Here is a 14,447-nt window from a genome sequence, read left to right as displayed (position 1 = left end):
TACACACAAGCAGAAGGAGCTGCAGAGGGAGAGGGAGAAACAGGCTCCCCAAGAAGCAGGGAGCCTGATGCAGGACTTGATCCCAGGACCCTGGGATCATGACCAGAGCCAAAGGCAGATGCTTAACAGACTGAGCCACCCAGGCATACCCTGATATGATTTTCTTAAGTAATTCGACTTATGTCATTGGGTCTTTCTAGAATTCATGGTTAAATTCTCCAATGTTTGTGTGGAAAATTAAACTGAACAAAAAGGGTAAAATGTAAAGCTCTTTTGTATACTATATGCCAGTTAAAGAAGCAATAAGCCTTTGTATAGGTTTTCCCATACCATCTATTATCTTCCCCCTTTGAGAAGCTGCGCTGCATTATAAAAGCTATGAACCCAGGTAAATGGAGCCTGGGCTTTGGTTAAGTGTCAGAGTGAACAGAGGAGACACCATTTTCATTTGTTTTCTATGCTCAAATACAACCACAAAAGTGTGCACTATAAGAATGGATAAACGAATACCTAAAAGGTTAAAACTTCAATTTTCACTACATTTAGAAGGTATTTTCTTTGACCTTTCTCCCACAAAGTATTTCTAAGATTTCTTATGAAATGTTTGCTTCTTTTTAGTTTTAATGGTAAAAATCTGACATTTTCATTGATCAAAATTGTCACTACAAGTGTAACTTTTAGTTGAGTAATAAATATACGAATATTTTCATGGTGCCTAATTTAACTTCCAAAAGAATGGGGGGGGGGTAGAGAAGGAGAACATAGCTAAAGCTCTTAAATGCAAATTTAACAGAGGTCATAAAAAATAATACATACAGAGACAAGGCCAAAATAAAAAAGAAAAGGAGGAGGAGGAGGAGGAAGAAAAGAAATGAGAGACAAGATTAAAAAGAAGCAAAGAGAACAGAATGGGCAAGCATGCACAAAGGTAGCCAGCAGATACTAAATAATAAGGAAAGTAAGTGAAAAATGTACGTGTAAAACTAAGAGAGGATTACCATGCAATTACCAAACTTAATAGCTTTGAAAATCAAATTGAGACTAAACTTGTTTAAATTCTCAAATTTTCATTTAAAAGTTAAAAGTAATTTCTAATACATAGGGACATACTGAAAATAAAAATGAAATAATGAAAAACCATCAATATAAACACAAGTGCAATATTTCAGCAATGGAAGTTAAGAGGCAATGCTTTGCTTTTGATCCTTTTATGATTCTATTAAAACATCTTTGGTATAAAGGAAAAAACTTTTTGAAGAAGGTAATCTAAACTCCTCAGGGCCAACAAATATGAAATTTAAGTTATTTCAGATGAAAGTTTCATGTTTTATGACAATTTATTCCAACATGAAGTGGATATATCACTATACTTTATTTTTTTTTAAATTCTGAATGTATACTTAATGCCTTTGTTTCACATGCCTATAATTTAAGATTCACTATTTATTCATATTCTGAGCATTTATATCCAGGATACTAACATGTCTTAACTATAGGTTAACCTTAATTTAGAATAATCTAAGTCATACCATCATGTGCTCAAAACTGCCAAACTCTTAAGTAATAGTAATTATATACTCACATATCAACTATGTCCTATGGGAAAAAGCTCTACAGGAAATCTCCCTACTATGACTTTCTCTAGTGATGATCTTGATTACAGTTATTTACTGTCCTATAAGCTATGAGAATTGACAATGCAAGTCAGTAAGAATTTAAAATAAAGGGTCCTGTACCCCTGGGGATAAAAATACATGTTTATAAAAAATAAAAAAATAAAAAATTAAAAAAAAAAAATAAAACAAAGGGTCCTACAGCTAATTTTACAGATGAGGGGACTGACAGAAACTTCAAGTGATTTTCCAAAGGCCACTCAACTTAGTGGTAAAGCATGTACTACATCTCCCAATTTCTAGAAGTTGAGAAATTCAGTATTAATAGTGATAGAAATCTTCCCGGAAGAGATTTCCATGAACAGCACAATTAGCATAGTCTACACAAAAGCCTTATGTCAACTAGCAAGCATCTACTCCACATGCAAAAAATCCTTTGCTGATACATGTGTGCATAATATATACATATATAAATCATACATAATCCCACAGGTTTAAGAAAGACTAACAATCTTATCACATTGTTAATAACTATATATTTATATTAACAACTATACATTTGGCCAGTTTTTGGTTATTGCTATAACTATTTCTATTAAATATTTTTAGATTATTAAAATTCCATCTAAAGAGAATTATACAATTAGTGAATTAGTTAGTGGTATTTTACCTTAAAGGAATATATATGAAATGTCTAATAAAGTACCAAAATTGTTTATAAAAAAAATAACTACAGGGCGCTGGGTGGCTTAGTCAGCTAAGCGTTTGCCTTTGCTTCAGGTCATAATCCCAGGATCCTGGGACAGAGCCCCGCAACAGGCTCCCTGCTCTGCAGAGTATGCTTCTTCCTCTGCTCCTCCTCCCACTCGTTCTCCCAATCTCTCTCTCAAATAAATAAAATCATTTTAAAAAAAGAAAAAGAATTAACAACTACAACTTCATAACCAGAGCATGGATTATTATCATTTTTTTAAGATTTATTAATTTAAGAGAGAGAGAAAGTGAGCGTGTGTGTGTGTGCACATGTGTGGACAGAGGGGCAGCAGGATGGGAGAGGGACAAACAGACTCCATGCTGAAAAGGAATCATAATGCAGGGCTCCACCTCAGGACCCTGAGATCATGACCTGAGCCTAAATCAGCTTAACCAACTGAGCCACCCAAGTACCCTGAGCAAAGATTATTTAAAACAAACAAACAAACAAACAACCACCTTGTCTAGAATTCAGAAAGTCACTAATATTGCAACTGGTATACATATACAAAAAACCCTTGCAATCATCCAAAAATGTCTTCTATATGCATCAACCCACAGATACTAATTGAACATAAAATAGAAATCTTAACCTTATAAAAGCAGTTAACAAACAAGTCAAACCATAGCTCTGAGTTTTCCTTTCCAATGGAATAAAAACACTGTAAAAATGGTATTCAACATATAACATTTAACCATGAAAGGAAAAAAAAAGTAGTATCTAATTTGGAAACAGACTTCTGTGTTTCCATAATTATAAAAACCTAATAAACATACTGTAAAGCAAAGTATATTTTAAATAATGTTTCAACTAAGTCTATAATTTGCATCATAAAGAACCTCTGAAAACTGAATAAGCACCTACTATACTGTCTGCTTCATACTTTCACATACTGTTGAACAAATTCTCTCCCTTTGTGACAGGCAGAAATAAATACTACTTACCTTATTATTCATAAATGCTTTGAGGCACTGAATAAGTTTATACTGATTCTTCTTGTCTATATTTTCTTGCCTGAACAGAAGCAAAATAAACATGTTGTGCTTAAAAAATTTTAAATTTTCCCTTTAGTGATTTTTTTTCATGTATATTCTTACTGTTTCTTGTCCAGAAGCTTTTCCAGAACATCCAATAAGAGTCCAAGACCTTCATGGCCAAAGTTGTTAACCCAGCTATGAAACAAACAGAAAATATGTATTAAAGTTTGTATCTTTAAAATATTAAATATCCAAAATGAAATGTTAATTTTCAAATCTGATAATTCTGTCTTTATATCACTTCTCATTTTTTCATTCTTCCATTACTTTAAGTATTGACTATGAAGATGACTCAGAGATCTTTACCTCAATGCCAGACTTCTATTCATATTTTAGATTGCCCATTCCATAGAACTGCTTTGGTTATTTTACCAGTATCAAATACTTAAGCTGATTTAAGCCAAATTTATATTCCCCTGTGTCTCTGTTACCCTCAGTCAACACCTCTTCCAATCTTCCATACGGTATTACCATATGGTAATAACACCACTATTCTCTGAATCCTTCAGACCTGAAATATTTTCATAATTTTTTGATCTCCATCTCAGTCAACTTTGTATTTATTCTGTTTATTGATTCAACAAATATTTACTGAGTACCTACTAATTACCAGCCATGTTCTAGGCGACAGAGACATAAAAGGAAAAAAAAAAAAAGAAGAAGAAGCCTTTACACTCATATAGCTTACTATCTTAAAAGAGGGAGACATAAGAGAAAAAGATAAGCAAGTATATAATAAAATGTCAGTGCTCTGGAGCTTTAAAAAAATTCAACTTTGATAAATCGAATAATGAATGCTAGTATGCGATTTTTTAAATATGTAGTCAGGGAAGAGTGATAAGGTGGCATCTAAGCAGAGCCTGCAAGGAAGTGAGAACTTTCACAGCAGAAGGATTAAGTACAAATTGAGTACAGAAGTGGTAGCTACTATGCTTGAAAGATACCAGGAACTGTAAGGAGACCTGTGTGGCTGCAGCGGAATAAGCATGCCTAAGAATGGCAGAAAATGGGGCACCTGGGTTGCTCAGTGGGTTGGGCCTCTGCCTTCGGCTGGGGTCATGATCCCGGGGTCCTGGGATCAAGCCCCGCGTCGGGTTCTCTGCTCAGCGGGGGAACTGCTTCACCCTCTCCCCTCTCTCTGCCTGCCTGTCTGCCTACTTGTGATCTCTGTCTGTCAAATAAATCAATAAAATCTTAAAAAAAAAAATGGCAGGAAATGAAGTCCCATGTGTGTGTAAAAGCCTGGAAGACTGATCACATAGAGCTTCATTTGGCCTTGTCATCCAGTAATGAATATTCCACTTCTAGAAAGACTCCCACACATTTCCCCTTTCCTCCTTTTCATTGATTCTGCTAACATTCTAGATTAGCCCTAGTTAACTTTTTCTTTAATGTGACAGGAGTCTTTCAACTAGGGTCTCTATAGCCCATTCTTTTCTCTTTTCATTTTACAAAAGGCTGGATTAGACTGGATTTAACCAGCCATATGTCCAAAAATTTCCTCTGGACTACCTAACACATTTCAAGTCCCTCAACCAAACATTCTGATCTAGCCTCCATCTACCTTTCCAGCTATTGAAAAAATGGCTCAAATATTCAGAATCAATTGCATCCACAATATATATGGAAACTCGTTTTAAACAAATGCTGCTTTAATTTCCATAGTGGAAATGATTTTTAAAAAAAATGGGCACTGTAATGGCCATTGGCAGCAAGCTACTATTAATAACAGTATAATTGGCAGCAATAACAGATAATTGGCAGCAAGCTACTATTCAATTAAGGCATGTAATCAACCAGTACCATGAGCTATTTTCTCTGAAGACTCTCCATAATCAGTGGGGTGTTGGTGGAAGAAAAGAAAAACATCATCTCTAACCATAACATGTCAGCAGATACCAGTAAATCACAATATACACTAGCAGCAATCTTAAAATAATAGAAATTCTGAATAAATTTGTATAAACAGCTCTTGGTATCTGCTTTGGCATTTAGGAAGATAAAATAATAAGAATTCCTTAAATTTAACACTTACAAATCATTTTTTTAAGATTCTAAATTTTAGCCATCTTCTTTTTATACCCAGTGGTATTAAAATTATTAGTTATTTCTTTCTTAGTCTAGGAAAGGGGTACAGGAAATATGATTTATATTTGTTCACTTTAAAGTAGTCACCCATATATCTCAGACTTCTTCAAATTGTGTATTTTATGATATTTTGGTTTTACTCAGTGAAAATTACTACTGGTCTGGGAAAAAAAAAATGGGATGCATCATTAAGTCTAAGTGTGAGATTCAGGCCTTTTTTTTTTTTTTAAAGATTTTATTTATTTGACAGAGAGAGATCACAAGTTGACAGAGAGGCAGGCAGAGAGAGAGGGGGAAGCAGGCTCCCCACTGAGCAGAGAGCCCGACGCGGGGCTCGATCCCAGGACCCTGGGACCATGACCCGAGGCGAAGGCAGAGGCTTAACCCACTGAGCCACCCAGGCGCCCCCAGGCCTTTTTTATTAAACAAGTAGGCAGTTTAAAGTCTTAGGAGAGTATTTTAGGCCAATGGGCAAAGGAGGCCTCGTTAGAGTCTTCAGGACTTTTAGGACAGAATGGGAGCACCAAAAGGAGCCCATTACTAGAGAGATAAAAGAATTATGCAGCATGATGACACTTGATAGGTTAAAAAGAAGGGATGCAGCTAACCATATCTTTTTTTTTTTTTTCCTTTTTCTCTTGCCAGCAACATTTTTCTTTCAGGCCCTAAATACTTTGTGGTCCCTAGCCAAATGTGATTTTCTCTTTCTCTCAGTTTTATTCTCTCTCTCCCTCTCTCTGCCCCTCCATATATATATACACACACACATATACATATATATATATTCATTTTACCCAATACAAAAGTGGTCATGAAATGATGAAGCAGTTTAAAAACAAAATATTGGTTACTCTACATAGGTAAGAATTCTGATACTTCAACACCTCAATTAAGCATAAATCAGTAGTTCTCAAAGTAATCGCCCTAAACCAGCAGCATCAGCAACATCAACACCAGCTGGAAACTTGTCAGAAGTACAAATCTTCGCCCCCCACTCCACTCCCCACTAGACCCACTGAATCAGTAGCTCTGGAGATATGACACAGCAAAGGTGATTCTAATGTTCAATCATGTTTGAGAACCACTGACATAGAACACTGCCTTTCACAAGCAGGACTCAGGCTAAAAATTCAAGATTCCTTTATATACTCTCTCAAGCATACGGTGAACTCCCTCTGCCACAGGACAGAGATCAGGAATTCAGTCCAAGCAAGTATATTTGGTATATTTTACAGAGTATGCAAATGCCAGCTCTGAGTTATTCTGTACTAATTGGAATATCTAGAGGTATAAATATACAGTTGATGAGTTGATTTAAAATCTGCCTCAGAGATTGCAAATAAAGACAGATAAAGACGTAAATTTTCTGTAGTATCTCAGCCCTGAAGTAAGAAATTGCAATTTATCATGGGCCCTAAATTTGTAAAAGACATAGAAGCAGCAGAGGATAATAAAGAAGCAAACAGAATAAAAAATGGGGAAGGAGAATGATCTCTTAAAAATCCCATAACCACTCTGAAACTTAGGGGTTTTTCCTTTCTTTTTTACGGTAAGATTTACAAATAGTAAAATTCATCATTTTGACAAATGTATAGTCATGGAACCTCCAATAAAAGAAATATACACAACATTTCCATCACTCCAAAATACTCCCTCATTCCTTTTTACAGTCAATATCTTTTCCGTACTCCCAGTACCCTGGCAACATTTGTCTGATGTGTGACCCTACTTTTCCTGTTTTTAGAACATCATTAGAAACTGAATCATATAGTATGCAGGTTTCGTGTCTGGCTTCTTTCACTTAGCATGAATATTATGATATTTAACCATTTTGTTGCATGTATCAGTAGTCCACTCTAATTGTATGGATATACCACAGCTGGTATTTTTATCCATTCATCAATTGATGAATATCTTGATTGCTTCCAGGTTTTCATGATTATGAAATAAAACTGCTATAAACATTCACATGTATCTGTTTAAGTATATATTTTCATTTTACTGGGAAAACAACTAGGAGTAGAATTCCTGGGCGTCATGGCACATACGTATTTCACTTTTTAAGAAACTGCTTTCCTAAGTGGCTAACACTTGGCATTCCTTCAGCAAAGTGTAACAGTTCCATTTGATTCAAACTGTTCTCAACATTTCACATTGTAAAATTTATTTTGAGAGAGAGAGTGAGAGCGTGCAAGTGTGCCCATGAGTGAGAGAAGGACAAAGGGGGATGGAGAGAATCTTAAGCAGGCTTCATGCCCAGTACAGAGTCCAAAGTGGGGCTCAATCTCATCACCCTGATCACAATGTGACCTAAAATCAAGAACTTAACCAACTGAGCTACCCAGGTGCCCCTCACACTGTCAATTTTTTTTTAACTTTAGCCATTCTGCAAATTGATTTCAGATAAACTGAGAAGCAAAGTAGTAAAGTAACTTGCCAAACATCACTCAGCAAGTAAAGTATCAGTTTTAGGGCTCACACCCATGTCTCATTCCAAAGCCCGTATTTATTTTAAACATACCACTAGAAATTACTAATAGGACAAGAAAATGATTTTCTATAAAAACATCTGCTTGTGGCACCACCAATATTTCACTAAAGAAGAATTAGTGGTTAGTTCCAGAACTGCACTGAGATTGTATCTGTATCTATATATATCCTATCTCTCTATATATCTTATATCTATATCATATCTACGTTTAGACACACAAATATATGCTCTGCTTCATTTAATAGCTTACTTCATTCATTTAGGCAAGGTATTTTCAGCCCATGCTTTTACTGAATTTTAAAGTCCTAAGCTTTATAAGAAATCTACTAAATACTGTTAAGGAAAGATAGCCGGAGACTCCAACTAAAACTTCCAACTGAGATTTAGATAAGGCAGCTTATTGAAAAGAATAAGGCCAGAATGTCGCTTACACAGTTTATTTTTTATTTTTTTATTTTTTTAGATAAGCTATATAGTTTACAGTTTCACATTCTAGGTATTAACATATTGGTGATTTTATGTCATTAAGTTACCTAAGTCAAAGAGTTGTCTTGACATACTATACATCTAAGATGATGTTTGTGGCCATTACTTGTGAGGGTGCCAGATATAACAAATTAAACACCTAACAAAGGGCGGCGCCTGTGTGGCTCAGTGGGTTAAAGCCTCTGCCTTCGGCTCAGGTCATGATCCCAGGGTCCTGGGATCGAACCCCGCATTGGGCTCTCTGCTCAGCAGGGAGCCTGCTTCCTCCTCTCTCTGCCTGCCTCTCTGCCTACTTGTGATCTCTCTCTGTCAAATAAATAAATAAAATCTTTAAAAAAAAAAAAACACCAAACAAAAAGAAATTTCAGTCAGGTCGATTCATTTATAAGTGAGCAAGAGGCCAGGATTAGATCTGAAGAATAAAAAAGAATACAGGAAGATTATCTATGGAGCAAGAGAACAAACCCACAATAGGGCAATATTTTCTGAAATTAAGTATAAAAGGCTTGGCTGTATCTATCAGGAAGTCCAATATTCAGTCCATTATTCAGGAAGTTAAAACTTAAAGACCCTTCCCCAAGTGTACTCAAAGTTCAGGAAAATATCCCCCCATCCATCAATGGGACATGCTGTAAGACCACAAAGTGGCATGTTCAAATGTGTAAGTTTCAGAACCAAATCCCATCTCTACCAGATTCTAGCTGTGTTATTTTTAATCAATTATTTAAACTGTCTAAGCCTGTTTTGTCATCCTCAAAATAGGGATGAAAATAGTGCCTATACCCTCTACGGTCTTTGTGCCTATTAAGTGAATGTACATGAACACCACAGTGAAACCTGTATTAAACTTCTGAATGTGTTAAAAACCAAAAATTTCGCTGCTCTTTGAATGTTCTAGTCCAAATTACAGTATGAATTTTAGGCATAAATTAAAGACTCCTTTTCAATAATACAAAAACTTAACATTTCATCATTGAATTATTGAAAAGCAGCTTAACTTCTATGAAATATGTAAAAAAGTCTAAGCAGACATTAAACTTTTCCCACTGATAAAAAATGATTTCATAATTTAAACACTTGATGGACTACCTGGCTAGCTCAGTTGGAAGAGCATACAACTCTTGATCTTGGGGTCATGAGTTTGAGCTTCACATCTGGTGTAGAGATTACTTAAATAAATACTTTTTTGAAATTTTTAAAATAGATACACAAATATTTGATACACTGCATCACCTGTTTAACTTGTTACTATTCAACTTGGCATATATTTATTTTTCATTACAGTTAGTGCTGGCTAATTCACATTGGAATAGACATGAAAATTATAACGGTTAAGAGGAAAGGAAGTGTGGAATGAGTCTATTTATAACTCATGCATAATCCTGAAAAGGAATTATACCAAAAAACATTAAGGTTCTAAAACAGAAGTCTATCCCAAGCCTACACAGCTTCTGAGGTTCTTGTTTTTAAAGGCCCCCATGTATACAGATCAGCATGATCAAAGGGGGAAAAACATATTTAATAAATATACCAGAAGATTCTAAGAGAAAGCAAGATTTCTCCCCACTTCTAGCTTTCCAGGTCAAAAAAAAAAAAAAAGGAAAATACTATAAATGTACCTATTGTATGACAGAATGAGATTCTGCTCTCTCACAAATACATGTAAAGGAAAACCCTTCACAGTTTCCCAAAACTTCAACTTTTGATATATAAATTGTAGATTCAGATGTGGAATTATTTAGTTAAAGCTCATATAAATATAACTTAAGATGAGTTCTGTACATTCTACACAATACAGACATAAGAAACAGTGACTACACTTACATTGATGAGTAGATTGTCCAGATTCATGTCTGTCTTTCAAAAGGGTTAAAGCTAAAATTAGAAAGTTCTATCCTGAGTCCCATAAGCTGTAAAGGCAACTGGTCTCACATGCAGGAGTCCAATATTCGTCATGTCATCCCTTTATCAGCTTGTGCAGGGCTAAAGGCTAATATAAAGAGTTATGTGTTCTGTACAAAGGTGTTCTGTACAAATCACCAGAACATCAATAAAATGAATGATAGCTTAGAGTTTCCTGGGGGAATTCAGAATGTTGGTAAAATTACAAGTCCAGAAACAACTTTGTTTCATGAAGACATTAAAGATTATTGTAAATGGGGTGTGCCTGGGTGGCTCAGTGGGTTAAGCTTCTGTCTTTGGCTCAGGTCATGATCTCAGGGTCCTGGGATCGAGACCCACATTGGGCTCTCTGCTCATCAGGGAGCCTGCTTTTCCCTCTCTCTGTCTGCCTCTCTGCCTACTTATAATCTCTTTCTCTCTGTCAAATAAATAAATAAAATCTTGCTTTTTAAAAAGAAAAGATTATTGTAAATGGTATTAACACATTCTGAGAGTAGAAAGTTAATGTATTCATCAATATGACTCTCTCTCTTGATTAACAGTTGTCTTATGTAGTGGGCTGTTCCTGTATTGGGGGCATAAATATTTACAACTGTTAGATATTCTTGGTGGATAGACCCTTTACGAATGATGTAGTATCCTTCTTTATCTCTGACAACAGTCTTTAGTTTAAAATCTAATTTATTGGGGCGTCTGGGTGGTTCACTGGGTTAAAGCCTCTGCCTTCGGCTCAGGTCATGATCCCAGGGTCCTGGGATTGAGCCCCGCATTGGGCTCTCTGCTCAACATGAAGCCTGCTTCTTCCTCTCTCTGCCTGCCCCTCTGCCTACTTGTGATCTCTATTTGTCAAATAAATAAATAAAATCTTTAAAAAAAAATAAAATCTAATTTATGTGTTATGAGGATCGCTACCGCAGCTTTCTTTTGAGACCCACTGGCATGAAAGATGCTTCTCCATCCCTTCACTTTCAGTCTGGGTGTATCCTTAGGTTCCAAACAGGTCTCTTGTAGACAACATATGGACAGGTTGGTATTAACACATTCTAATAGCAGGAAATACCTCATTTTGTTTTTAACTTAAAATCAATTTAATTGGGGCGCCTGGGTGGCTCAGTGGGTTAAAGCCTCTGCCTTCGGCTCAGGTCATGGTCCCAGGGTCCTGGGATCGAGCCCCGCATCGGGCTCTCTGCTCAGCGGGAAGCCTGCTTCCTCTCTCTCTCTGCCTGCCTCTCTGCCTACTTGTGATTTCTCTCTGTCAAATAAATAAATAAAATCTTTCAAAAAAAATCAATTTAATTAACATATACTATATTATTAGTTTCAGAGGTAGAATTTAGTGATTCATCAGTTGTATACACCACCCAGTGCTCATTACTTGAAGTACCCTCCTTAATGTCTATCACCCAGTTCCCTCATTCCCCCACCCATCTCCCCTCTAGCAACTCTCAACTCTCATTTTAACACCAATGTTTCCAATGAAATGTTTTTGAATGCAATTAAAACCAAAATTAGATTATATATACTTATGAGAAAGAAAAAAAGTCCCAACGTGGTTAAGACCAATTTACTACTCAAAGCAAACAGTATCATACATTCAGCCCATGAATCAATAATCCCCAAATAGTAGCCAAGAAAAAGTATTTTCAGCATTTTTAAAGGATATTTGTTCAACTAAATCAACTTCATAAATACTTCCACTATCAACCTATACATCTATTAAAAAATAAAATGTTAAAAACAAATATAACATGGACTTGTATATGCTATGACTATCTTGGTTTTATTTCAATAAAAACATATATATATATACACTCAGTGTTGTTGATATGAAAATAAGTATGATAGACTTTGAGCACTTGAATGTCCACGGAAGATTAGGACATCATGGTAGATTAGTACATAACCTATCTCTGCCCAATTTTAATTATCTGTTAGATGTAGTACTACCATTTCCAACTATCTGGGCATATGACATTCACTAACCACATACTTCACCTGATTCATAGAAAAGTAGACTATGTTAATTTTCCAGCTCTGCCTCTCCATGGTTTTGACTTCAATGTTGAGCTAGATTATAATTCCTTAGAAAACACCAAAAAAGACTTCCATCCTTCTCCCTATACCCTGTTATTCCTTAAAAAGGGTTTTATCTGGCTGCATTTGTTCTCCCTATCAGGTCTCACTAGGAAGTTTCTGTTATTTCATGGTACTCACACATTTTCTAAGAGTTCCTCACAAAAGAGGAAATGTGCATCTTTCTTGTTGCATACATTACATAAAAACAAACTTCCTACATATTTAGAACAAAGCATAAATGTCTGAGTTACAAATAAAAATCTCCTGAAGGAAAATAAGAGTTCTCCCTCAAAAGATAAAAATTCCTTATTCATTAAAATCAATTTTTTAAGATCCCAGAAATCTATCGGAGATAGTCAAAATGGCTTAAATCCAAATCCATTAAATTGACCAACAGGCTACAGAACAAAGAATTATTTTCTTCCCCATCCCACTTTGAAAGTTATTGTTAGAAACAGATAAGAGACCGTCTTATTCCACAGTAATGATGAAAAAAAATTTGTGAAAAATGGGAATGAAAATGAAAACTGAGTCTTCAAAGAGAAGGCGAAAGAACAGTGTAAAATATTCAAGCAAAAACTAGTCATATTTCAAATTCTCTTCATATACTTGAAATTATCAAGATAATTACATTAGGACAAATATAAAAGTCACCTTTTTAGTAATATCACCAGTCAACTTATAATAACTTGTAATAAAATGTTAACATCTACAAGAAAAATGTAGCTTACTTTCCTAAGCTAAGTAATCAAGTTAAAATTCTATCATGCACTCCATAGTGCACATCCATAGGACATCTAGTTAGTTTAGTGGAATTTTGTTAAAATGAATTTACTCCAAGAAATCACATTCCTAATCTGTAAACCCTGAAAATTAAACAGAGTTGACATCAAATTTAATTGTTGTAAGTAAAGTAAGGAGTCCTTTGAATGCAAGAAAGAAAACAGAGAAACATTAGCACATACCACCCATACATTTCCTTTTTTTCCCAAGCATGTTATACTTTCTGAGTACGGTGAGTTGCAGAGAGGTTAAATGAATTTTCTTTCACTGTACCAGGAATAAGGAGAGTTGAAGGGTAATTGCTATTTGATGACTGAACAACAGAAATGTAACAGTCGTTCTCATCTATTAGCTGCAGTCCCAAAAACACAGAATTAAAAGCTTATTATAGAGTGTAACTGCTGCATTTAAAAAAAAAATCCAAAGAAATTTTGCTCACAAACTTTGTTTTTTGCACAGGATAACTGCAACCAAACTAAAAAGAATCATTTCTTTGGATCATCACTGTGCACGTCAAAAACATCTTAGCAAGTTCAAATGTTTTGTTGTCTCAAAATGTAATCTATAATGGTAACCACTCTGGTCTTTTATTATTTTTATATAATTTAAAATTCTTTTCCCCTAAAACTGAGAAAGGCAATGAAAATTAAGTGTGTATCTGTGTGCATGCCATGGTTAAAGATCTTAATATATCCAACATTTTTTTTCAAAACATACTCACTAAACAATGAATAGTCAGAATCATTTTTTTTTTAAATCTTGAAGATTTTTATTTATTTATTTGAGAGAGAGAGTGCACAAAGCAGGAGAGGGAAAAGCAGGCTACCTGTCAAGCAGAGAGCCTGATGCTGGTCTCCACTTCAGGACCCTAGGATAATGAACCAAGTCAAAAGCAGCTACTTAACCGACTGTGCAACCCAGACACCCTGAATAGTCAAAATCTTAAATAACATTGTATTAAACAATTTGGGAATTGTTAAGGCTTATCTAAAATATTAAGCCAAACATACTCATTATTTGTTCTCTTCTACAGTGATACAAACCACCTAAATAGAGCTGCCCTATGACCCAGCATGTACACTACTAGGTATTTACACCAAAGATACAGACATAGTAAAAATAAGGGGTACATGCACCCCAATATTTATAGCAGCAATGTCCACAATAGCCTAACTGTGGAAGGACCAGAGATGCCCTTCAACAGATGAATGGCTAAA

At 35.2% G+C, this 14,447-nt stretch overlaps 1 protein-coding gene across 1 annotated transcript in view; it reads right to left on the bottom strand.

Moving 5' to 3' along the window:
* The window catches only part of DIAPH2 (diaphanous related formin 2), a 958,873-nt gene that overhangs the window by 718,674 nt on the left and 225,752 nt on the right, over positions 1-14,447 (bottom strand). The window contains exons 6-7 of the mRNA XM_032331686.1: positions 3,465-3,539; positions 3,312-3,381 (exon numbers count right to left, since the gene is read on the bottom strand). Coding sequence (XP_032187577.1) covers positions 3,312-3,381; positions 3,465-3,539 — 145 coding nt within the window. The remainder of the gene's footprint in view (positions 1-3,311; positions 3,382-3,464; positions 3,540-14,447) is intronic.

Source organism: Mustela erminea, chromosome X, assembly GCF_009829155.1.
Source record: "Mustela erminea isolate mMusErm1 chromosome X, mMusErm1.Pri, whole genome shotgun sequence".
NCBI classification, from domain to species: Eukaryota; Metazoa; Chordata; class Mammalia; order Carnivora; family Mustelidae; genus Mustela; species Mustela erminea.
Note: the sequence above shows the minus strand (reverse complement) of the source record. Positions and strands in the feature narration are given on the sequence as shown.